At 43.0% G+C, this 27,150-nt stretch overlaps 1 protein-coding gene across 1 annotated transcript in view; it reads right to left on the bottom strand.

Annotated features, from left to right (window-relative positions):
- The window catches only part of TRAPPC10 (trafficking protein particle complex 10), an 81,030-nt gene extending 53,951 nt beyond the window's left edge, over positions 1–27,079 (bottom strand). The window contains exon 1 of the mRNA XM_019529026.1: positions 26,901–27,079. Coding sequence (XP_019384571.1) covers positions 26,901–26,994 — 94 coding nt within the window. The 5' untranslated portion in view covers positions 26,995–27,079. The remainder of the gene's footprint in view (positions 1–26,900) is intronic.
- Between the last annotated feature and the right edge of the window lie 71 nt (positions 27,080–27,150).

Raw genomic sequence — 27,150 nt, 5'->3', positions numbered from 1 at the left:
GATATTTTACACCCCATGATCGTGGGGAGGGACTGGCCAGAGATATACGAGGTGCTGGCCGCTCTCCAGCCTCGGAAGGAACCCCCACAAGGCCTAGCCGGGGAAGAACCCAGACCGCCTTGGAAAGCATAGAATATTTAAAATAAGCAACATCTTTTGATTAGTTATCTAAAATGATGCACTCCCCTATTCCAAGGTATTATCAGGTTAATTAGGAAGATCAAAAAAGAAAGAAAATTTCTATGTTTACAAATAAATGCCTTCTTTAACTTGTCTTCCTGTCTACAGATAGGAGAACAGTTCCATTTTTAAATGTTTCAAAAACAATTTTTCGATTGGAACTGTTGCTCCACAGATTTTGGGCAAATTTGGCTCAGTTTATTTTTTAGTAAAATGCATAAGAAAGCATCAACCACCATCATCTACTATAGAAGTAGTCCCAGTAATAACAATCCAAATAGGTGATATTTGAGTCACTTTTTTTTTTTTTGGGGGGGGGGGGGTAGAGGAGGTGAAGATGCAGGAGAAGAGGGTGCTTCTTCAAAAGGGAAATAGCAAAAGTATACTAAAGAGATGTAAGAGAGAAAGACAGAACGAGTGTGAGAGAGTGAGCGAGTGTGCGTGTACGTACACACGCATGTACTTTATTTAAAATTTTAATATTGGTCACTTTATGTGATGATCTCAAGTGACATCAACATACAGGCAATGTGTCTTTATATCTGGGGCCACAGAACAGTAGATGTAAACCAATGATGGCTAAATGAAATCTGGAAAAAAAAAAAAATCACTTATTACCTTGATTCCAAATCCCAGTGCCTTTAATATGGGATTTATCTGACTGTTTTATATTATGGCTCTGGTCTGCTGGCACTTTTATACAATTTTAAGTCAGCATCAGTATAAAGCTAAAGCCATGTAACTGCAGAAAGTGATAAGCTTTGCCCTTTTAGTCCATTTTCCTTCCAGCAATCTTTGCAGCAATCTAAAATATGAGTGACAGCAATCATGTTTAGAGGGAAGACATGTTGAGCAATAAGGTCACTTTTCACCCTTTCAAATTTCATTTAGGCTACAGTATTCCAGAGTGTTTTGTTTTGAAAATTCACAACAACACGTCAAGATTTTGATCAAGTAACAAGGACCTCACATTTTCCTCAGATAGCATTTTCAAGCATGATTGTCAAGATTGGAAACTGCATAGATAATGACAGTAGCCAACATCTCCCTGGCAAAGTTTTTAACAGCTGTCTAAATAAGCTGGTTATCTACAGGACTTCCAGCTCTTTAACACAGTTATTTGTGTGTTCCAATAGATTTTACGTTCTCTTTAGGAAGGGGAGTGAGGTGACAAACAGAAAAAAAGCACTGAATTCCTTTGGCCGTAACTATACAAACAGGGCCCTACTTTAAGCCAACCACAAATCTCTGGAGAGGCTTCCAAGACTACAGAAAAGGATGCAGGCCAACTGAACTGAACTGAAAGAAGCTTGAACCAAGAGAAACCTCCTCCTTGGAAGGTTTTAAGGCCTGGCTCAACAAAGCCCTGGCTTGGATGAACAAGTTGAGGATGGTTCTGCTTTGAGCAGGGGGTTGGACTAGATCGGAGTGGGTAAAATGTGGCCCGCCAGGCCATTCTATCCAGCCCACAGGGCCCCTAAAAAAATTGAGAAAATAAATATTTATCTGCCCCTGGCTTCCTGTCATGTGGCCCTCAAAGGCTTGTCAAAAAAACTCAGTAAGCAGCCCTCCACCTGAAATAGTTGCCCGCCCCGGACTAGATCAATGGTCAAGGGTTTCCCTGTGTGGGGGCAAATCAGGGTAACCACCCTGGGCCCAGCAGAGCCGGGAGGAGCAGCGGCAGCTCAGAGTTGGGTAAAGTGGCAGCTCCACGTCCAGCCGCTCACTACCCCTCACTCCTGCTGACACTGCCACGGCAGCTTCTTTGGGTCCAGGATCAGAGCAGGGGCAGGGTCCTGCATGGGCTGATTTGCCCCAGGCCCCGCACCCTGCTCAGGTGGCCTCTGTCAGTGGTTCTCAACCTTTTTGTACCAGGACCCATTTGCCAACATTGATGGCCAGTCCCAACCCAGTGCCCCTCATTCCTAACCTGCTGTCCCCTGCCCCGCAGTGTGTGAGGTGGGGGGTGGCAAGCACCCCCTCACAGGCTGGAACTCTGGCAGCCTGCAAGGGAAAAGCCATGGTTTTTTTCCTCCTTTAAAGTAAAATCCATTTTTAAAGTTTGTTCACAACCCTTTTTTATATTCTTGCAACCCACAGGTTGAGAAATGCTGCACTAGATGACCTCCTGAGGTACCTTCCAACCCTCACTTTCTAGGAATCTGTGCCTCAACTGATCAGAACCCAGAGATTCACTCAAACTGTTGCTCAAACCAAAGGATCATCACCCTGTCACAGCCGATACTGGCTGGAGCAAGAACAACCCTCTCTTTAGTCTTTCAAGGAGAGGTAGAAGTCAAGGTTCCCATAGCACCTGTACTGCTAGAGCAGCAGTTCTCAAACCAAGGTACCTGCTTTGGAGTAGCTGAGATGTGTTTAAGGATGTTGTGGGGTACAGACACTTGCACATGATTCACAAGATAAACCCAGGGATTTTAAATAAGAACCCATGGTATCTATCAAAAGCATTCTGACTTGTTGTGGTCTAAGCTCTTTGCAAAAGAACTGCCCTTCTATTTTTCTGTAGTCAAAAAACAAACAAACAAACAAACAAGAAAACCACCCCCACACAAAAAAAAACCCAAACTGTTTTTTTCCCCCAAGTGGGGCCTAGGGTCTAAAATACTGGGAACTACTGCGCTAGAGCATGATAGCAAAGAGAAAAATCTTTTTCTTTACATCTTTCAGTCTGGGTAAAATCTTTCCGTTTGGGATCTCTGTTGTACAGAAGACAGAAAAACCTATTGGAGTGGCAGCCAGTTCCAATACAGAAGAAAAGTGTGGCAAGAATTGCAATACTTATTGCTGTAGCACTGAACAGCAATATTAGAGGGGGGGAGAAGAACACCATGTGCAGGCAGAGGCAATTTGTTAAGTGCTGGTGTGGAATTCTAACAAGGTCTGAGAGGTGCAACTGTGACCAAAATAACAGTGAACAACGTTTTTGAACATTCAACATATTAACTAGAGAACCTGATGAAGAGAACAGGATTTCTAGAAATCCAGGGTTGCACGCGGGGGCCAGGGCAGCGCAGAGCTCGCAGTAGCAGGCAGCTTTCCTGCGCGACTACTGTTCTTTGCAGTGCCGGATTGCACACATTGGGCTGAGGATCAATTCAAAATATCATTTGAAGTTTCATTTAAAGTCAGGCTGTGCACATTGCACACATTTGAACTCATCTGCAATATGGCTGGCAAGTATAGTATAAATTAAGCAAAGGTGGGGGGAAAAAAAAAAAAAAAAGAGGCATTACTACAAGGCCATAAGTCTCCAAAAATAAATTAAAGGAACTCTAAACCATGGGGAAAGTATTGACAAAATCCACTTTTCTGAAGTAGCTTAAATGCATCTATTCTTGAAACATTGTAGTGATTTATTAATAAGGGGAAAGTTTTAGAGATTTCTTAGACATTTCTCAATACTCATCCGAAGTTTCATGTGCAACTGAGGCCAAATTTTATTGCTTCAGTGAGATCATGCTCTGAGTGTTAGATTTAATTTCCAGATTACTGTAGTGGAAATAAAGAAAAGTATTACAGGGCTGATTCCTTACTCCAACTGCACCAGAAAAAAAAAGGAACCAATGATAAAAATTAGCGTGTGGGCATAGGTGGGTATACTCTGTCCTAAGATATATATTAAAAGGTTAATGGGAGAAAAAAAAAAAAAATCTCTTTGGATTTGGACTCATCTCACTTATTTTTGAGATCTGAAATTTTTGGTCAATGCTGCATGCTCTATGTCTTCTTAAATCTCTTTGCACTTAGCCAAGGTAGAAGACAGAACTTCACCTATGTATTTAAACCAAATCTTGTATTATAGGAAGCACTACTATTCCACATGTACCATTTCACAAAGTTGGTTATCACTTACCAGTTTTTTAGTGGCCAGGAAAAAACATGGGTCGTAGTTTCATAGTAGCTAGCGTCAGAAGGGACCCGAACAGATCACCTAGCCTGACCCCCTGCCACAGGCAGGAATGAATGTTGGGTTCACAAGGCCCCAGACAGGTGATCATCTAACCTCTTTTTGAATTTGCCCAACGTAGGGGCAAGGACCACTTCCCTAGGAAGTTGGTTCCAGACTGCGGCCACCCTAATTGTAAAATATTGGTTCCAAGATCCCATTCTGCCTCTGTGCTTTCTAGAGGGGAACTCCCCAGCCTGTATGTATGCTGTGGACTCCTTCTCCCAAGGTGCAGCACCCTGCATTTATCTACGCTGAACCCCAACCTATTCTCATCTGCCCATTTTTGTAGTCTGTCTAAATCTACTTGCAGCCTCTCTCTCCCTTCAAGTGTGTCCACCTTGCCCCACATCTTAGTGTCATCAGCAAACTTGGACAATGTGCTTTCAACCCCCTCGTCCAAGTCGCTGATGAAGACATTAAACAGTGCGGGCCCAAGGACTGAGCCCTGGGGGACCCCACTACTCGCATCTCGCCAGGTTGAGTACGACTCATCCACCACTACTCTCTCGGTGTGCCCCATCAGCCAGTTTTTGACCCATCCAACTGTGTAGGCATCAATGCCACAGTCGCTTAATTGATTAATGAGAAAGGGGTGAGAGACAGTGTCAAAGGCCTCCTTTAAGTCTAGAAAGACTATGGCCACAGTGACACCATCATCCAAGGATTTAGTTACCTGGTCATAAAAGGCCATCAGGTTGGTCAGGCAGGACCTGCCTTTGATGAACCCACACTGATTGCACATGGGCATGATCTCCCTTGCTGGCCCCACACAGATGTGCTCCTTGATGATTTTCTCCAAGATCTTCCCGAGGACCGAAGTAAGGCTTACAGCCCTATAGTTACTTGGGTCCTCCTTCCTCCCTTTCTTAAAAATGGGGACCACATTAGCTAGTTTCCAACCCCCAGCACCTGGCCAGATGACCATGAATGCTCATACAGCCAGGCCAAGGGCTCCACGATGACCCCTGCCAGCTCCCTCAACACCACTGGATGGAGGGCATCGGGACCTGCAGATTTTAAAATGTCCAGTCCTTCCAGAAGATCCCGAACTACATCTGCACTGACCCAAGGCCTGACAGACCTATCCCCAAGATTGTTCCTACCTCTGGTAGGAAGGATGTCCCGGCCCCTGTTCAAGAAAACCGAGGCAAAGAAACTATTAAAAATATCGGCTTTCTCGTTTGGCTTAGCCACAAGGTTATCATTTGAGTCTTGCAGGGGCCCTACATGGCCTGGTGCCTTCTTGCTTCCAATGTACTTGAAAAAGGGCTTTTTCCTCATCAACCTATGGCATAAACACCATCTGATAAGGAACGGAGCTGAAAGCTTTACACACACACACACACACACACACACACACACACACACACACACACTAATACTCTGCAAGCTTAGTTCTTGTGACACAACTAAGCTGAGAGAGGTGGGTTAACCTCGTTAGTCTCTAACTGGTGCTACTCTGCCCTACCATCTGCTCAACTTCAGACAAACTGCTTCCCAGAAGCATAACCTTTCATAGGCAACAACCTACTTTATCAGAAACAAAGTGTTTGATATAGAAAGGAGGAAGGGTGGGGGGAGGAATAGGAAACAGTAATATTGCTAACCTCAGAGTAGCTGAACCTAAAGGAACTTTAAAATCAACTAGAATCCTATTGCCTGGATTAGCTACTACTAACTCCATGTTTCTCAAGGTGTTAACTGCCTTGTTCAATCTCAATTGATCTAATCAACCCACTTTTCCCCCTTTCTTACCAGGGCCCTGCTGTCCTTCTCTGTTCTGTATAAAACCCTTTCTTTCTATCAGTCCATTCAGAACATCTGACAAAGCACACTGTTCCCTATGAAAGCTTAGGCCTCTCTGAACCAGTAGGTCTCCAAATGTGCCTCCCAACCCTACCCTGCACTAGGGTAAATTACCCTGAATTAACACACTTAAAAACTTCTCATCTCTCAGCAAGTATGATAAAAAACATTTTTTTAACTTCAACAACACTCCTGGGAGACAGTCTGGGGCTAGTTCCAGTACCTACTAGGGTCTCCAGAACTTTTTCAAAAGGGCAACATCAAACTTACTAAACCAGACAATTAAGTGCACTAAAAGCATGTAAATCATGGTCACAGACCGTGCTGTGGTATTTAGTAACCTTGTATGAGAAGGAAGATTGCACTCACAGTTTAATAACTGAAAATATTAAGGATTTCAATATAAAATGGGGACTACTTAAATTGCGGTAAGAAAGGGCTTTTCACGACCTGCATGCAGACCTGATTTCATGGGCATTTGGTAGTGGCCCTGCCCCTCCACAATGATTAGCAGAGAGGCCCTAGGGGAGAGGATGAACGAGGGAGCAGCTGCCAACTTGACTGCTGCCTTCCCCCCCACCCACACCCAGCTGATTGGGGAAGAGGCCCCTGGTGGGGGGGGGGGGGACGACAAGGGAGCAGCCACCATCTTGTCTGCTGCCCACCAGCTGGCACCTTTTCCCAGCAGTGAGCTAGCACTTTACTTTTATTAATTTTGTTGTTGTTTTGTTTTGGGTTTTGCTTGCTGTCTTGGTCAATCTCAGATTCCACAGTTTCCACAAAATCCACAAAACTGTGAATTAAGTACGTCCCTAAACACAAAAATCAGTGATGTAAAATTCCACTGAAGGGTGTTGGTATTTTAGAACAAAAACTGGACAAAATACATTCCTAACACGCCTTGTGCAATATATGAGCAACAAATCTCTAGCTATTCAAGGAATGCTTAAGAAGAATCAAAGTGATATATAAACTACAAATATTTTACACATAAAAGTTGGAGGAGGGGGGTTAGTAGCAAAAATAGCTGTATAAATTCAAACACTTAAAATAAGGATGTTACTGCAGAAGCCAAAGGGCTTCAGTGCAGTACACCAACCTTAAATGTCTGTACAAAGTTGCATTGGTGAAAAGTAGATAAGGAGGTAGTTCTTGGCAGCAATGTTAGACTTGTTTTAAATAACACTGTTTCAGGGGAGGGGGAGATTTTTTAAGTCTTTACTATAAAAATATTAAAAACAAAAGGTGAAAGTGCATAAGAGTGTGGCCCTTTCAAGGGCTGAACATAATCACAAGAGATTGAAACCCCTCCTCCCAAAAACCCTTCATGGGGTGCAATACAATTGTAATAAGCCTTTTCACAAATCCATTATGAATAACTGGTGTCAAGGTCTGAAGTATTAAATTATACTGCAGCACAAACATATAGCACTTAAGCCGGAAGCAAAAGGAGACCCATACCAGAAAAATAGTGAGGCTATATACCTTGTCCAAAAGTAGCTGATGAAGACTCAGACCTTCCTACCTCTTCCACACACCCCCACCCTCCTAGTGCAGTAGTTCAGAGGAGTTCCTGTGCAGAATATGTGCCTTCTGCTTCTTTGAACTCCAGAAAATAAATATTCACTGCTAAAGGCCCCTGGGGAATTCAACTGTGACATAGAAAATAGGGATTCTTTTAAATAATTTATAAAGTTCAGCCATACCTAGACATAAAGGACTTTCCTAACCTAAAATGGTCATACTCAGACGAAGTAGGAAAAGCAGAGGGGGTGGGGAAGGCATGATGCTTATTCTTCTATAAATACTTAAGCATTTAAATTGCAATTTTATCAAAATTATCTAGCTCATTGATCTTTCAATTACTTTGATCTATTTCAACTAGGACTAAAACTTCTGGCAATGTGGGGTTTCAGGAAAACTTGTTAGTTAAAGATAACACACAACACCACTTTTTGCCAAATAGACAAAGATGACTAATTCTGTGTCACAGGAGTGCAAGGGTTTTGTCAGCAAAATATTCACCTTCTTTGACACACTTACTCAGTTATAGTATGGGTTCCTAAAATAACCTGGAACAGACTATAATCAGTAATCTAATCTCAGATCTGTAGTTATTTAACTAAAAGCAGGGATTTTGCTATTCACTTTTCACCTTCACCCTGCTCTTCCTGAATTGCAAAGTGATGCACTAAACCCTACAGACCTACAGGTTGGCAACCTACAGCTCATGGGTTGGATCCAGACAGCAAAGCAAGCAATTTTATCCAGCCCACAAAGCTGAGACATCACTGGCAATTCAGCAGCAGTCACATACGTCAGGACTGGCTGGTGGCTGAGGGAACTCGGAAGCAGCAGCCAGGTGAACATAGTGGCCCACCTTTGGAGGCAGTTTCACTTACATGGCCCAGTGATTTTAAAAGCTTGCCAACCCCTACTACAGCCCACTTAGGCTGCAGTTAATAGGATTTTCTATAAAATGATCACCCTTAATGTTAACTGCATTGTGGATTAATTTCTCATCACACATCTAGATGAGTTAAACTCTGGGAGAGAACAACCTACATGCAAAGCATAATTATCTATAGAAAGATACTACATCTTGGTGCCTGATTAACAGAATGGTAAACTAAGACTAAGAATAGTTCAAGTTCCATGAATTAACAAGGAGCGGGGCAGGGAAGAAGCCCTCCAAACTTCTTTTGGGTAGTGATATAAAAACCCTGAATACATTACACATTGCTTCCTACCACAGACACCTGAAAGTTCCAGCATTGAGCACAAAAATCATTAAGTCTGGCTGGTTAGTCTTGCGGGCAACCATATCATATTATCCATTTCCTAAAACAATCAAGACCCATCCTGGAACTTATTAGGGGGTTGTCTCCCAGTACTTTTATTGCAAGTCTGTTCCAGAACCTCACTCTGAATGAGGCTTTGTACCTTTTAATAAATTTATGAATGGTTCATACATACTCATTTGTTCTTACGCCAATTGTTTTTTTTCCTAAAGAGGATCTTCTCCTTCCCTAGCATTCAGTTTCCGGATGTATTTATAGACAGCAATCATATCCCCTTCTCAATTTTCACTTTGCTAAACTAAACAAAAGTGTGAGTCCATCTTTCCTGAGCAAGTGACCAGAATTACACACGGTGCTCCAGGTGAGGACTTACCAGTACATTGTACAACTCTTTTAATATATCCATTTCTCTAATGAAAATACCTCACCTAATAAATCACAAGACTGCATCTGTCCTTATCACAGCTACACCACATTGCTAGCTCAGTAATCTGACAAAACAACTAGAACACCCAGATCTTTCTCTTCTTTTATGCTTAACTGATAAATCATTCCATTTATAATAGAATTTCTTGTTATTGGTACCTTGCACTTTTTACAATTAAATTTCCCCCATTTCTATTATGTCAGGCCCAAAGACAATTAACTCTGCTGGTACAACATTCTAGTTCTCCTCTGTATTGATTCCTGCATCCAAACAATTATCAGAAAATCCCATTACCAAACCTTCATCACCAAACTTATCCAAGATATTCATGAAAATATTAAGTGAGATGAGACCCACTGCTGTTCTTAAGGAACCTCCAACAGCAACTTCTCTTCCTCCCGGTAAGTCTCTATGCAGCACAGCGATATATTTCCATGCCACTTGTGGCACATGCCACGGGTTGGCCACTGCTATACTAGAACATCAGAAACATTAATTTGCTCCCTTGTGCCAACCATAAAGCCTCTTCACAAAAGCACCTCTTAAGAGTCAGACTTCTCATTTGACTTCCAAAAAGGGATCTTTACAAAGGAGATAGGGATGGCAGCATGTACTTTGCTCCCAAGGGGAAGAGGCAGAAAAGTATAGAGAAGCAAATCCCAGTGTTATAATTCAACCTTTTGTTTGCAAGAATTTTGTTTGGGATGAACAGACATCATTTATGTCTTTCACTTTCTTGATCCATCAATTGCATCAGGTGTTTAGGAAGTTCAAAAGGACCTTATATCAAGTTATAAACAGACTGTTATTGTACCATCTGTATGACGAGCTTAAAAAAAAAAAAAACTCTTTTCATAAAGAGGGCCTGCACCAGTACCTCTAATCTATACTCTTCCCAAGGAAATTTACTAGGTTTCAAGTCAGATACGAATAAATGTAATGCCTTCATTAGAATTAATTTTGCAGGTTGGAAGCCAGGTGCACATTTTCAAGAGTAGCCTACAATTTTGAGTAACTTGATATACTTTGAGATGGCAAGGAATGTTTTTCTGCTAAAGGCACTGAAGACTTGGACTCATAAAATTAGACTTTAACTTTTGATAACCAGCACAAACTTCTAGCTATGAATGCCAGCATTTTGCATCACTTTTCTCCTGACAGTCAATGTTCAGACAAGCTACAGCTCTACAGTGCCTTTATCTTATTGGCCTTCAATTTAAATCCTACCCAAGTTGGTGGGTTAAGTAAAAATCATTCCAAATATGCAGGTATCTGGTGGTTTACCAACCTAAACTGGATTTTAATCAGAGACCAAGATATCACTTTTCACTTGGGCTACCTGACATAAAGGTTTATTCTTATCCCTTTAATAACAGTAATAACAGCTTAAGGTGTTTAGTGGTATATGCCACTTACAGCAATTCAAGTTGCTTAAAATTTTGTCAGCAGACTTAAGTTACCTAAAATCTAGAAACCTTTCATACCAAGTGCCAATGAAACACAATAGCTACAATTTTAGAAAACCTTAGCAAAACTGAAGGATTGACTGCAGGGAAGAAGGAAAAAAAAAAAAAAAGGACCTAGACTCAACTTTATAAAGACAAATGCTGTAAGTGGTGATACTACTTCCACAGTAAAATTAGAGTGAATAAATGAAAAAGAAATAGTAAGACAGCCTTTTTATGACCAGGGCAAAAAGAGTAAGCATGAAAGGAAAGTAAATCATTGACCACAAGATGAACATGAGCCACCGCTGCAATGTTGCAGCTGGTAAAGCAAACTAAACTCTGGCTTGCATTCATAGATGCTTCTCAAGTAGATCGCAGGATGTTATCCTCCCGCTGTACTCAGTCTTAGGGAGGCCACAACTGGAGTACTGCATCCATTTCTGACCTCCACAATTCAAAAAGGATGTAGAGAAGCTTGAGAGAGTACACAGGAGAGCCACGCGCATGATCAGAGGACAAGAAAATAGGCCTTATGAAGAGAGGCTGAGAGTCATGGGACTCTTCAGTCTGGAAAAGTGCAGGTACATTGGGGTGTGCATCAGGATCTGGGGGAACGCCTGTTCAGAGTACCCCAAAGATGCAATAGTCACATACTCCTCCAAGACTATTTTATACTGGACATAAGGAAAAACTTCTTTACGGTCTGAGTCCCCAACGCCTGGAACAGACTCCATCCAGAGGTGGTACAAGCACCTACTCTGGACTCCTTTAAGAAGAATTTGGACACTTACCTTGCTGGGATCTTTTGACCCTAGCTGACTTCCTACCGTTGGGGCAGGGGGCTGGACTCAATCTTCCAAGGTCCGTTCCAGCCCTAATATCTATGAAACCTATAAAAAAAAGCATCTTTTTTTCTGTGAAACATCTGCTTCCTCTTTGGGAAACAAAATGCAGCTACCATGCAATATAATTACTCAAGGGAGTATAAATATTCCAGACTGCCTTTGGCCAGAGGCTCCTGTTAGTCAGCTACTTATGTCCAACTCCCATTAAACACCATTGAAGGTTACTTTGGAAACAGCACCTGCAGAATACTTGCCTAGTGGGTCAGAGACCCTGTATGTAAACCAAATAACCAGGACTGATAGGAGTAAATTTACAAAAATAGAAAGCATTAAGACAGACATGGCATTTTTCCACATGCTGTGGGACCATGGAGTTAGGTGCTTCAATTAGCAAGCCATGCTAATTAAAAGCACTTGTGTCACATGCAGTGGTGCAGTGCATGCCGGGCTGAAAAATATGGTGGTGGGGCACTCTGAACTAAAGCTAACTGAATGTGTTTTATTTCAAAGCACCCCACTGCCATTTCTGCAGTGAGGAGACGCACTGTGCTGCTCTGCTTATACACGTGACACAGAAGACTGCCAGAGAGTGTCAATTTCCACATGGAAACTGACGATTAATTGAGTCTGCTCTGACATGCTGGATTTCTAATGTGCCGGAGCAGGCTCCATGTATGTGTAGAGGAGCCCTGTACAAAGGCCAGATGTAACAGGTAGAGAACTATCTGCCCTGTAGTACTACAGTAAAAAGTTGTCCCAAGATTTAAAACAAAGCTGAAAGAGTAATCCTGAAAAGCAAAATGGAGAAATCCCTAATTTTGCTTCTCTCAAGCATATCGCATAGAATACCCAGTCTCAGGTCTTAGCACAAGCCATCACAGAAGTTTTCTGTAGCTCTGAAATCAATAAGCTGTGGAAGACGAAAGCGGAGGACTGTGAACATGGGAGTCGTTATGGACCCCTCCTCAGGACTAAAGGAACACCCACAGGCTGCCTCCTGGCAAGAGAAGTTCTTTTTCTTTCTGTGAGTCTTTACTCAGTTCCAGAAGAACAAAAGAGAACCAAAATGAAGAATTCGTTCTGTTTCAGAACTTAAAACAGCACTAGAAGAAAGTATATTTTTCCTTTATCCCTTATACTTGACTAAACAGAAACTAAGATCATAACTGGAGGGTTTCTTCCCCACTTGGTTGGACTTTATAATGGCAGAACTGATAACCCACTAGCCCTGGATTAGAAAAACTCTTTCCTAGGTCCCTGAAGCATTTAGTATATACTAACTCATCTATACTCTCTCTCTCTAAAAACCTCTCTCCAGACAGCACTATATTTTAGAAAATATAGGCTAGTCTCTCACTTGGCATAGCACCTGTTCACTCTAAGTCCTGCAAGCAGTAGCAAAACTAGGAAGTGTTAATTCAGAGAAAATGACCAACCAGGGACACCCCCAGAACACACAAACTTCAAGGAATTGGAGGTTTGGCAAACTTCTTCTCACCAACTGGTTTAAGACTTCAATAGCCCTCTGGCATTCATCAAAAGGGAATGCAGATGTGCATCAAGACAAACCAGTTTACAAATCAAACACACAATCAAGGCATATTAAGGCCTCAGAATGGAGACCATGGCCCAAACCAGGTCACCAATATAGTTCACTTGAAAATAAGAATCTAGCAGGCTCACACACAAGATTGCAGAGTTGGCTGCAAGACCCATTACAGAAGAGTGGAAAGGCTCAACTGCAGGACATATCTTTATAGTGGAGTGCCTAACCGTAAACCTAACCCCAGGATGATGCTCTAACTTCAGTCTCAGAAAAATAATCCAATGTGCAGCACACATCTATTATTTTTGCCTTATGCATGTTGTCCCAATGTATGCTTGGGGAACAAGGATGAACTAACACAAAGTTGGCAAACCAACCCACAGTTGTCTTCTATCTACAGCTTGGAGGTGATGCAATGATCAGTAGCTATCCTTCCGGCCCCAGGGATCTTGTCGCCTTTTAGCACTACCTGCAAACCCTACGTCAGGGGTAGGCAAAGTCCAGCCTACGGGCCCAGCAAACTAATTTCCCAGCAGCCTCTGCAGTCCCTTCTGGCTGCCACTGCCAGATCTAGCCCCAGTGCTCAGGCACCCTGACCCATCCACCCTACACCCACTTCTGGGGGCAGTACCTATGCAGGTAGGGTATGCCACCAGGTGGCTGGGACGGAGCCACAGTCAGTGAGACAGGTGGGTGGTGCATGGGAGACCCCAGGATATTGGGGTGGTGACGGCATGGGGTTGGGGCCAGGGACAGCTGCAATCTGCTATTCACACATTCCTGCAACGAGTGCAGGTTCTGTAGGCAGGGGCATGCAGGGAGCAGATCACAGCTCTGCCACAGCTCTGTGCCATCATGACTCCAAGATCTGGGTCCCAGAATAGCTCCCCCACCAGCTGCATGCCCTGTCCACACAGCTCCTGGATGGTCTCCACAGAAACCCTGGGAGTGCGGGGCTGCAACAGCATGGGGCCAAGGCAGAGCTGTGGTTCTGCAGCCCTACAATATCATGGCCCTGCTGCTCCCAGGGTCACCATGGAGACCAGCCAGGAGCCACATGTGCACAGGGCTACTGAGAAATGGAGTCCAGACACTGGTCAGATCTGCCATTTTGCCCACCCCACCCTAGGTCAACCTGAAGCGGTCTACAGCTGTACCCAAGTTGTTCCTACTTAGCGCAGAGAGGCTGTGTGATACCCCCTCCCTCCCAGCTTCAACTGTGGTAAGAAAAGTTGAAGTCAATAAACTAAGGCTCCTGTGTGGTGGGAAGAAAGCAGCCTTCTGCACAAGGCTAGATCAGGGACTGCAGAGCCCTTCTCAGGAATCAGCAGCAAAGGGATTAGCCAGCCATTAGCAAACTGCAGAACAAGTAATATAGCCCAGATCCAGCCATTGGGCTACAACAGGGGATCAGGGTACCATTTGTAACCAAGCCTGAGATCCAGTCTGCATTTTACTGTCTCCTTAGGGGCTGGATGTGGCCTGTGGACCGTGGGTTGCTGCTGAGCACTGAATGCTTGATACCCTTTAGCTCCAATTGCCTCCTCCTATGCTGTTCTGGCAAGATGGGATAGTCAATCCCTAGCTATGCTAATCTCACACAAGCACACCACTTCTGCTGGAGACCAGTAAAGGGGCAATTTAGATGTTGTTCTGGGAACTCTACACCACAGCACTTCCAGGCACAGGGGAATTTAAGTGACCAACTACCTTTACTGACAAAGCTGGCCACCAAAGGCTGACACTCGACTAAAGTACCATGTCAGAGGACTGCTGCCTTAATTAGACTATTTTTTAGAAACAAGGTAGTCTTGAATAGTTCAACCGTAGGATGTGAATGCTCCTGAGTCTAACATTTACTCTTATAGCTCTCCTGAGGCAGGGAGGTACTATCACCATTTTATGTTTGGGAACTAAGACAGAGAAAGGGCAAATGACTTTCCTAAGGACATCCTAAGGGAGTCTTTGGTACAGCAGGAAACTATCTTGATTGTCCTCCAAGTCCTATCTTAGTGTCTTAATCACTACTTAGCCTACCTCTCCAGAAAACTTTTCTCCTGAGTAACTGTCACAGCTTTAGAGCGGTGTCAAAACTTCCTTGGGAAACAAGTCTGCCTTTCACACGTAAAGAACTGGGATGCAAAAAAACCGAAATTCAGTCAGCCCAGGCTTATCCTACTCTGAGGGTGGGAGCCTCATGATCATGAACTTTCACACTCAAAAGCAGGTTCTGTCTCTATTCTCAGTAAAATAAATAAAATGTATGAATAAACAAAGCTACTCGTCATCTCATTGGGAAAGGACAGGAAACCATATATCAACAAACTGTTATTTTGTAAGGAACTCTGACACCAATAAGAAGAAAAAACCCTACACCAGACTAAGCTAATGCATAAGTTTTCCCTTCCTAAACTGATTTTTGTCCTCTGACCTCAGATTTTTCACTTATATGGGGGGGGAAAACCATCAGGAGCTGCTTTTTGGAAGGACACTAGATTGTTATAAATATAAGTCAATGATTTGTCTCAGTATGTTTTGGTCATTTTCAAACCTTAGGCTTAAAACTGATGCCGGGAAGTCAGTGAATCCACACATAGTGCAGGCTCAAGCTCATCCCTGCCTGGAGGATCCCACACTCCTAGTGACTGGCCCCTCTGCAAGAAAGAAGGCATTGTAATATGCAAATAATTTCTTAAAATTGGGTGCCACAATTCATAAAAGTTATGGAGGGGTGCCTCAAGCCATTGGACTAGACTTTAGATTCTATAGTTTGAAATAGTGTTTAACACCATTTATATTGCAATAGCAATGTGTTTAACCAATCAGTACTACAGAAAACTAAGAACATTCTCCAAAAGATCCCTTGTTATCAATTCAGCTGCAACAATTAATATAGGTGAATGGCAAAATAATGCTTTTATTGCAAATAATTTTTTGTTATAGCCATGCCATTTACTTAATAATAACAACTAGCACATGTCAGACTAAGTCACTAAAGATGCACATATTCAGACATGGTGAGGAACACTATAAAACTATTCTACAAACAACATTAATGCCAGAAGAGAAGAGAGAAGGAGAGCAAAGAGAAATGGAATAAGATATTGTTTCCTATTAACAATTCACAGGATAATGCTTGTTTGAAATATATGTAAAATGTAAAGTACGCATATTATGAGGGACCAGGTCCATCTTCTAAAGGTTTCTATATCCACAAAGTACCTTTTCTATTTAGGACAGGAGGAAACATAGTTTAAGAGCAGGATACTGGAAGCCAGAAACCCTAACTTTAAACCCTCCTCTGGCTCCACGTACAATGCAATTTCCTTACCTGGAAGAACCGGATATTCATCTACTTCTCATAAATTGCTTTGTGATCTTAACGAGATTACACTACATGAAAGTCACCTCAAATAAGGCAAAGTATATTTTACAAGATTTTAATCTGAAGGTAAGAAGACACATATGACTCTCTCACAAGATGCTTGTAAATTATTAATTCTCTAATAAAAATTGAGAGAACACCTTCCAAAGCCCATAGAAATTGAAATTTGAAGTTTCTGCAAGCTACCTTGTTTATTTGACTACAACTCCCCAACTATCAAATTATAGATTTGATAAATTTTCTAGGTACAGAATCTAATTATTGGAGGTTTGCCTGGAATTTGTCCTTCTCCTACTACTACAGCAGGGAAAATAAATCTGAGGGGTCAGGTAGCCCCCTTGACCTCTGCCCCTTGAGCTTCTTCCCACAAAACCCTTCCCCCCTCTTTACTAACAGACCCTACTCTCCCTGAGCACATGGAAGTAAAGAGCAAATTTGAAAACATACCTGTAGTCATCTGAATATAGGCAAATTTGTATATAGGCAGATTACTACAGGTACCCAGAGACTTAGTTGAGCTAGAATTTGTGTCTTTTACTTTTTTTTGACACTGCTGCACATTTTAGCAGAGGTACTTCATAAACATACTTTTAAGCAACACTTTTGTACCTACTTAATACATAGGTACAAATGAGTCAAATCAGTTCCAAATCCCACCCACTGAACACAGCACTCAGTCACTCAGGTGCAAGTATCCTACCTCCCAGACTCTTCAGCAAAACTATGGCAGGCATCCTATGTGCAAGCCTCAAGCCCGGAAATCTTGGGGTTCAGATGCCCCTCGAGTCTCACTTGCACTTAGCCAAAAGGGTCAAAGGAGCAAATTAAGGGGAAAACCACCATTTCCAGGAAAAAGTATGCAGCCAATATCTTCCCATTGGGAAGCCATAGTAGACTCTCAAAGGGGTGCCTGCCTGCAGTGCAATGGACAAGTCTCCACCCTCAACTATACAAAGCCATTACAGGTCAGGAAGGGTTTTCCCTTTCCAGGTACAGCAAAACCACCTGGACCAATACTACCATACACTGTGGTGGTGATCATGGCATCTCCTCTGCTAGGTAAGTACAAGCTATGCACATTAGTCCAAAGTCAAAAAAAGGCTTATGATTGACTACATAGTTCATTGGGCTGGGCACCACTAGAATCAAAAGTCTTTCAAGCCATGGTGACCCCACAGCTCAGCATGCGCGTATATTTTCCAGATACAGATACTTCAGATATATGCAGATTAAGTGCTAGGCTACCTGGTCCAGTTCCACCTCATGGAAAGCAGCGTTACACTAATCATACATGACAGGCAGAGACAGGAAGCAACAGAGGGATTCTGGGAGAATTGTGTGGGGCCCAATTTGGGGATGTCTGCCAGACAAAGCTGATGAAAAAATAGGAATCACTAGAAATGGGAAAGAAAGGTACAGCTCAGCTGTGGGAGTGAAGAGGAAGTCCAAATCTATTCAGTGCAGTGGCTGACCATGTCTTGAAAAGAGACAGTGCTGAGAGGGACTGCAAGCAATGGACACTACCATACACATTACTCAGATGGGTTGCACTAACCTATCCTTGTAGTGGATTCCCATGCAGAATCTTGGCCTTTTGGGATACAATTAAATGTCAATTTTAACTCTGTGTGCTTTAGGAACCATTTCCCTACTCAAATGCAGTGTTGTTGTGCAGGGTCTTCTGTCAGTTCTTCACTGTCTAAGCATCATGTCCCCTTTCTCCCCTTCTCACTCCCAGGCTTAGGTGGCTGCATATTTTATATAACTTAGTTACATCCATACTCCTATCCTCTACTACAGGGGCAGGCAATTATTTTGGGTGGAGGGCCGCTTACTGAGTTTTGGCAAACCATTGAGGGCCGCATGACAGGCAGCCCAGGGCAGATAAATATTAACTTTCTAATTTTTAGGGTTCCCACGGGCCGGACAGAACAGCCTGCCGGGCCGCATCCAGCCCACAGGCTGCATTTTGCCCACCCCTGCTCTACTACATAGCACACCTGCTTGTGTTTCCTGTATTTCTTTGTGCCTCGAACTTTGTCATCTTGAGCATTAACATTTTCTGGCACCAAAGAAAGGGTGTCAGGGCTGGCTCTGGCCCTCTGGATGCCAGTTCCCCAATGAGGGAATATCCGCATTTGTTTGGTTTTGGGGGGGTTGTTGTTGTTTTGTTGGGGTTGGGGGGGGTTGGGGGGGAGGAGCATTTTAATAGTTATGCTCAATGTTGGTTACATTTAATCAGCTTCAGAGTTGGTTTCCATTATTGAGGACAGAATGCTTTTGGTGGCAGTTTAATGATAGACAGCGTATTTAATGAGGTCTCTTTGTATGCAAGTATAAGATAAGAGGCTTTTTAACTCCTATGCTGATTGGGGGGAAAAATTGTGCTTGTATTTAGGAGTAAATATGGTAGGGAAAGAAAGTTAATATGTAAAAAATATACAAACATTTTTTGTAAGTGAAAACACTCAAGTGTATGAAATACCAACTCATTCACAATATACTCACCTGAACCAACAAATATAAACCACACATTCTGAAGCAAAATGTAGTTAATATTTGTAAATGACACTGAAGAATACAAGCACCTCCCTACTAGTCTGCAAACAAATATGCTAGGCAGAAGACAAACTAATAATCCTTTATTATTTGTAATGCTCTGTTATCATAATAATACACCAGGAAAACTAGAAGCCATTGAGGTTAGAAGTTATTTTTTCTGAAAATGCTTTAACAAGTTAGCATTAATTTTCTACTGGCATCATAGTAGTTAACCTTTTTCACCAAAGCAGTTAGCTAGTATTTGAAGTCTTATGGGTTATTTTTTATAAAGAGAAAACAAACTGATAAGGGTCTGGTCTCTTAATTGCAATTCCATGTATTTACAAAGAATGGTGTGTGTGTGTGTAAGAGTCCTGTTTCCCTAAACACAGTAGGAATCAAACAGGAGCCGCTCCTTGTTCAGAACGCCAAGTCTCTTTTCAGCCAGTCCTTCACCCAAAGGCTCTATCAGCTTTCCCCACACTTCCACTACAAGCCCATCTCTGGGGCCTCTGCTACCTTCCATATTCCAGTCCCTTCTCTCATGCATACAGCTCCAAGCAGTGTATAGGCACTACACGAATTTGCCTTCATGCTTCAGGGAAAACCCTTCAAAGACCAGATGGCTCAACTTCTGCACAAGCCTTGTATGTAGCCTCCATTTAGGACAATAATCTGTACTGTTTCAGCTGCCTGTTCTAGTAACTGCTTATTAAAGTTATCTTGAATGAAGTGGGGCTGTTGAGCTCACCAGCTTCAAAAGGGTTTTGCCCAACCACAATACAAATACTATGGACCAGCATAACTTTAAAAAAAAAAAGCTCTCTCTCCATGGTAGTTAAAAACACACACAACGAAAAAGGGAACTATAGTAGAGCAGCAGTACTTCTGTTTATATTAACCGTGTCAATCTGTTTATACCAAAGTAATTTAAATGTTTTGTATAAAGCTTTATAACCCTAGCATAACAGTGTACTTAATTCAAGTGTGAGAATCTCTTTTCAAGCGACCACTGGACAATCTGAAAGCTTTTTTCCTGATCTCAGGCAGTTTTCAGATTGTAAACAGATACACTTGGAGCCAGCAGGTATGCCAAAAAACATGTAAAATATTTGCTTTGGTTCATGTTAGCAACTGTCACAGAAAGGAGTAATAAAATGCAAAAGTACAAAATGGCAATGTTGGCTAGACAGTAGTAATCAGCTAACACAGATATAGTCGCATTTAGGGAGAGGAGACCCACATTTATACTGCATTTTACTGCAAAAGTCTTGTTACACTGAAAATCATTTTAAACTACCAAAGAACCTAGCAATATGATCCACCAAAAAGTAATCAGACTCTTTCTCCTGCACACTTTTGTAATTGGGGTTGCACACCCTTTTTCTGTACATCTTGCCATTCTAACACTAATTTGTATTATATACTACAATATTGATGGGATATGTACCAGACCCCTCCTGTCCCAGTACAGTGCTTGACTACAAGTGCATATTTCCATCCTAGATATGCGGACCAACAGCTCTTATTCATTTTTCTGTCTCCTCTTTCTTGGTCTGCTCATATTTCTTCTAGCAGCTACATCTGAATTCTTTCATCAGACATCTTTTCTCCTTCCCCTCCCTTAACTTTGTTTCTCTTAATCTTTCTCCCATCTTCTGCATAAACTTCTTCCATCCTCAGCCCTGCACTTGCAGTGATGGTGCTAATACTCCTCATGCCAGGGGCGGGCAATTATTTCGGGCGGAGGGCCACTTACTGAGTTTTGGCAAGCCATCGAGGGGCGCATGACAGGCAGCCAGGGGCAGATAAATATTAATTTTCTAAATTTTTTAGGGGCCCCGCAGGCCAGATAGAATGGCCCAGCTGGCCACATTTTGCCCACTTCTGCCTTATAGTGCTTCCTTGGCAGCCACAAGGATAAAAGGAAGCTGGCATAAGCCTGTTTCTTCTGCTGAGAGGAGACTTGTGCAGTTACTAAGTCTATTGGGATCAAGTAATGTCTGTGAAAATACCACAAACTTAATGGGCTAACTTATGACAGGAAAAGTTAAAATGCCTCATGATAAGAGCAATTACTGGAGAACAAGCTACCAGGGAATTTGCCAACACACCATTAATGGAGGTATTCCTTTCATAGGGATGGTTTCCTAAAAGTGTAGGCAAGCCCCAAGGATATAAGAGGTAAACTAGAAGATTCACTGAAAGGACACTGTCAAACAAAGCACTTTTATGAATAACATGGATAACAGCAGTAACTTCACTACAAGTCAACTACAGAGCTAAGCCATATCAGAGCACTCCGTCTTATCATAAAAGCAATCAGATGTGCTAGGTACATGAACACCTGGGGAATCTCTATTCAGACAAGCTGGTCAAACTAACTAGGATTACAGTGACAGGTTATGAAATTATAATCAAATTATTCATTTCTGCTTTAAAACAGGAGCCACTTATCAAAGACAATCATCAGATTTTCAGTAATTTCATCATGAGGCACCAAATTCTCATTTAAAATTTTGAGAGACGTTGTCAGAAGTGAGTGCGAGAAAACCAAGCTTCACGTAGAAAAGAGATGGTCCTCCAGCACTTATTAAATCATTAACTGCTCAATACATTTTTTCAGTGCAGAAAAATATTTCCGAAGGCAGGAAGAGCTATTTCATAGTAAGTGTTTACTAAATCAAGTGAGGCAGAACACAGGAGGAAAGTGTCCAAAAGAGAGCCTACTGTTCAGCAGGGAAAATCTTAATTCCAGTCATGAAAACGTCCCAAGATAATTTTCATGTTTTAGAACAAAACAGGACTATACAAAGCTGAATTTCTCCAGCTAAAGTATTTGCTGAATGTGTTCTAGTATCACAATCCTGCTCCTAATTAAGTCTTGACATTTAAAAAAAAAAGTGCAATTCAGTCTCTCTCCCAGCCACAAGGATATTCCTTCATGGCACCTAACATTTAGTACAAAACAGTTCATAGGAAACAGATAAGCTATACAAAACACGAGTAGTGTGACAAGGTCATAAACCATTCAGGCATTATTGTCATGGTTACCATGACCTCATCAGATCAGAGATATTTATGTATGTAATGCTATGGCTCAAATGCAAGTATCTTTATGAAGTTGTACATAGAGCTCCTGAAAAATCCTTTTACCCCAAATTAAGTTTTTGACACTGTACTTTTAAAGACTCAGTGTGACTGGGTAACAGTACCAGAGAAAACAGGTAAAGAGAAACTACCTAATCTCTGCTAATGAAAGCACTGGATTTGATTTAGTGATGGATCTAGTTTCTTGTCAGTACCAAAACCAGTGGTCACAGAGGTTAACATTTTAGAGATATTAAAAAGGCCCCTGATGAGTTAGGATCTCAAAAAGCATTTTCCAAACTCATCTAGTCATAGATTTTGCAGGATTCTTTCTAGAGTCCCACTAGCTACCACTAGTCTTGCAACTAAGACCTCTCAAGTATACATACCCACAATGTATACCCTAACTCCTAAGCTCCTTTCACCTGTTTGAAAGACTCTGGCCTCTAGAGACTTTCTACTGACTTCTCAGTCCAAGTAGAGATGCACCAATACACCGGTCCAATATCAGATCAATACTGATATAAAGAAAATTGACTGCATCAGAAAATCAGCCCAACGGGGCAGATAATTTGGCCAATAATGCCCATGCATGCGTGCAGCTGCAGCACAGCATGCAGGCAGCAAGGAACACAGCCCAAAAGCGTGGAGAGCTGCCTCCAGTTGGTAAGTCTGTTGTGGTGGAAGGGGAAGGGGAGGGAAAGGACATGGTGGGGGGGGGAGGGCAGAACAATCCCTCCCACCCCAGCTGGGCAGCACCTGCCTCCTCCCTCATTGCAGGGAGAGGGGGGAGGGTTGATTTGCCACCTGCATGCCCCTTCCCTCCCCCTCCCCTTCCACCACAATGGACTTACCAGCTGGAGGCAGCTCTCCACGCTGTTTTGGAAATCAGATTGGTATTGGCTGATATCCAATTTTTAAGGAAGCATACCGGTATCGGCCCCAAAAATCTCTATCAGTGCACCCCTAGAAGTCAGGATTCAGAATCAAAGTATATCTCACTATTTAAGAAAATAAAATAAAATGGGAGCTGGGACAAGTTGGGAGAAGCATCTTTGCCAGCTCAGGGTAGTAATGACCAAAAGTCATCGCCAGCCAGAGCTGTCTGGTAATCAGTGCAGAATGAATTACTGTCTCAGTCCAACTCACACTGGTCCAACTCACAAAAAGCACTACAATAATCAAACATTTTGATAGTCTCAAAAGCAGCTGCACCTGTTCTGAGTTGAGGCATGTACAAGATATGGCAAGGTAACCTGGCTGTGGTTCATGTCACATCTAGATAGGTGAGACTTCACAGCTGTAACCCAAAACACTTTTTACAAGCATGATGTTCACTTTTGCTTTGTAAAAAGAGTTCATTGTTAATACTAAATGACTGAACACAGACAAGATCTGACAGAATGCCAAGTTTGGTATTTTGAAGACCAGAAGGTTTCGACTGCAAAATGTATTCAAAAATATTTTAAAATTATTCTTTCAACTAAAAATGGTTGAAACAATTTCATCAAACTTGACAGACAAGCAAAGATATTTTGGAATGGGGATCAAGCTAAAAATATTTCAGCTAGAAACACACGCACACTTTTCACTATTACCAAACCTTGGCAAAAACTAGAAAGTCTGTAAGCCCAGCTTTCCCAGCCTTAATGTATGCATGCGTGTGTGCGTACAATGAAGGAGTGAGGGACAGAGTGTGTGCGCACAATTTGGGGGGTTTTTTTAAACTTTCAGGATATGCAGGTATTTCCTAACTTAAAGTCAGTTTCACTCCACTTTTAGACAGGAGGTGATGTAGGTAGAAACTGATGATCCCACATTCCACTGATTTCAGCTTGACTTATGTCAAACACCACAAAACTACAAGAGAGAGATAAATGAACAAGCACAGCCTAGTGTAAATGTTCTGGAAAAAATCCATGCAACTCCAGGAATACCTGGGTAACCCTTTTCAGAATTATAGGTCAGAGTCTTCTCTAGATATCAGATAGGCCTGTGAAGACAGACACACTTTATGAAACAGTGAAATGTAGCCATCACAAAGATGTAAGTCTTGCTTTGTTAAGAAAAAACAGTGTGTGCTCCAAGGACTTGGGGTTGGGGGGGGGGGGTGCGAGGGTTTGCATTTGCAGATGACTTGCAACTGAACACAGCATGGACAATTAAAGCATTTGAAGTGCTAGAGCCAACAGACTTTTATGAAAGTGAATGGGCCAATTCTCATGCCAATAGCAACTTGGGCCTGGCAGAGGCTATAAGCAAGCCTGCTTGCCTTGGACTTGACAGACCCATCTAATAACAAACAGGCTCTATGAAACAGTTTAGCCAAACACCGCCCCCCCCACCCCAGGGCATTCACTGAGAAAGTATTAGAGGCCTTCTGGGGGTGCTCTGTGTATCAGGGTAACTCAGCTGAAAGGTCTGTATCAATTTTGTCCAAGTGGGAGAGAAGGAAGCTAAATAAAAAAGTAAACATTAGGGTCAGTTTAAAAATAATACACCCAAGAAGCTGAGCAGGAGCCTCCAGACCTTTCAGGCCTCTGCTACAGATAATTAACAGTACACAATTTGCTGGTGAATTGCATGCTGGATTCAGAACATCCGTATGTGCGAAGTACCAAGAATCACAGAGAAGCAAGGCTATAAAGGACCTCCAGAGGTCACTGAGTCCAGCCCACTGCCTGAGGTAGAATCAGCTCTAGCCAAACCATTCTATACAATCCATCATCTAAACTGAACGTAAAACTACCATCCACCCTGATGTACAGGCTTAACACCCCAACCTGCCACAGGTAAAGCTGGGGAACCACTGCAGCCAACATCCTGCTTCTATGAAATATTGTCAATATATGCTCAAGATCCCAGGTATCCTGGATTATCTCAATCCATCAGTGAATCGTACAAGAAATGTAGACCAGTCATATATGCAAAGGACTTATCACACAGTTCACAGACTCTTACGAAAGGTAGAGTTGGAAGGGACCTCAGGAGGTCACCAAGTCCAACCCCTTGCTCAAACCAGGACCAGCCCCAATTAGATCATCCCAGTTAAAGCTTTGTCTAGTCGCGTCTTAGAAGCCTCCAAAGACAGAGATTCCACCACCTCTCTGGGTAACCTATTCCAGTGTTTTACTATCCTCCTAGTGAGAAATTTTTTCCTAATTTCTAACTTCCCTTGCTAATTTCTAATTTCCTTGCCACAACTTGAGACCATTGCTCCTTGTTCTGTCATTTGCCACCACTGAGAACAGTGGCTCCATTCAACTTGTAACCCCCCTTCAAGAAGTTGATGGCTACTATTAAATCCCCTCTCAGTCTTCTCCTCTGCAGACTAAATAAGTCCAGTTCCCTCAGCCTCGCCTCATAAATCATGTGCCCTAGTCCCTGAGCCACTTTCATTTGCCCTCTGCTGGACTCTCTCAAACTTGTCCATATCCTTTCTGCCGTTAGGAGCCCAAACCTGGACACAGTACTCTAGAAGTGGCCTCACCAGTGCAAAATAGAGCAGGATAATCACTTCCCCTTGCTCTGCTGGCAACAGCCAAGCTCCCTCGTCTTGGGCACCAGTCTCATACAATCAAAAAGAGAATTTTTCGTGTTCCGATCCAAATCGGCCAAATCAATTCCAAATATGTGAGTCAGTCAAGAACCGTAAGTGGCCCTACTACCAGCAAACATCCTCCACCCCACCTGGGGCTTCAGATGTTTCCAAATCCTTTGGCAGGAATCTTATGTGCGGGCCCAAGGCATAGATTTTGGATGCCCGCAAGTTTCGCTTGCCCTCAGCCACAAGGTCCCAGGGGCAAGCTAGGGAGGAGTCTTCCATATCCATGAAGTGAACATAAAGCCAGGGCAATGAACTAGACATTACTTCCACGGGTACTACCCCATGCCAGAAAAACAGTTATCCTTGTGTGCGACTAGGAAAACCACCTTAGTGGTCCAGCCTTATGCAATAAACTTAAGAGCAGCCACATGGGCTAAGCACTTACCCTACATCTCACTCCTCAAATCGCACAATGTTCATACAGACCAGCCTTGAGGGGCATGCAACTTCTCTCAACTCACTCATCGGCAAATGTGCCATCACCAGAGGTCCCCTGAGTGAAGAACCTCCCTTTTCACTCACCCCTCAATCCCACAATACGCAGAGTGGCCGTACAGCTAAAGCGCAAGCGCTTGCCCCACAACTCCCTTGTCAAACGCAGGACAAACTTAACAGCACTAGGCACCATCCACCAGCAAAATCTGCCATCAACGCTGACACTGGCCAACTCAGCACACAATTTGTTGCCCAGCAGCCTAAAAGTGGCCACACACATGAGACAGCTATCACAGGATAAAACTACCTCCCCCCCACAAAGTCAGCGCTGGGCAGCATGGCCAGATATATGATAATTATAGTAGTTGTAGAATAGTTTCAACCCTTGCACAATAAATAATAATCTGAGAAGCATTCAAAACATACTATCGCTTGAGGCAGCACATCAATTCACAGCCTACACAAAACCCAAGCCAGTCGCCCTCGGGGAGCCTTAACCAATGTTGGGGCTAGGGGCCGGTGCCTGCCCCGAAATAAAGAAACACTGCCACTTTGAGGGCCCAGCTGTCACTCACTCCCTGGCTGAAAACTTATGGTGAGCAATATGAAGTCAGAAAGATGTAGACTTATTTGCAGAATTAGTCCCATGCTTATTTGCATCATTAATTGCTTATTTCTTCAGCGTCTGACAGCTTTTTGGCAAAAAAAAGATCATTCAGAGCTTCCAATGCAATCATTTCATATTGCAGACCTGGCCACGCAGTCCCCCCGCCCGCACCAACGCCTGCCTTGCGGGGAAGGAGGGGAGCAGCGACTCACAGGTGACGATAGGCTTGTTCTCCATGGTGTAAATCACCGGCGGCTTCTCGGCGCCCTCCTCCTCCTCGGCGGCCGCCGCCGCGGCGGGGTCCATGGGCAGGCGGGGTCCTCAGCCCCGGCTCCCTCCCCTGCGCCGCGCCATGGAACCGTCCCGGCCGCCCGGTCCCGACCAACCGTCCGCTCTCCTTTTCACCTCACCTCACCTCCCCCCGCCCCCGCGCGCGCTGGAAAGGGCTGTTCCACTCCGGGG

The sequence above is a fragment of the Crocodylus porosus genome, unplaced genomic scaffold, assembly GCF_001723895.1.
Source record: "Crocodylus porosus isolate Cpor-Errol unplaced genomic scaffold, CroPor_comp1, whole genome shotgun sequence".
Taxonomy (NCBI): Eukaryota; Metazoa; Chordata; order Crocodylia; family Crocodylidae; genus Crocodylus; species Crocodylus porosus.
This window is presented reverse-complemented; position numbering and strand designations above follow the sequence as displayed.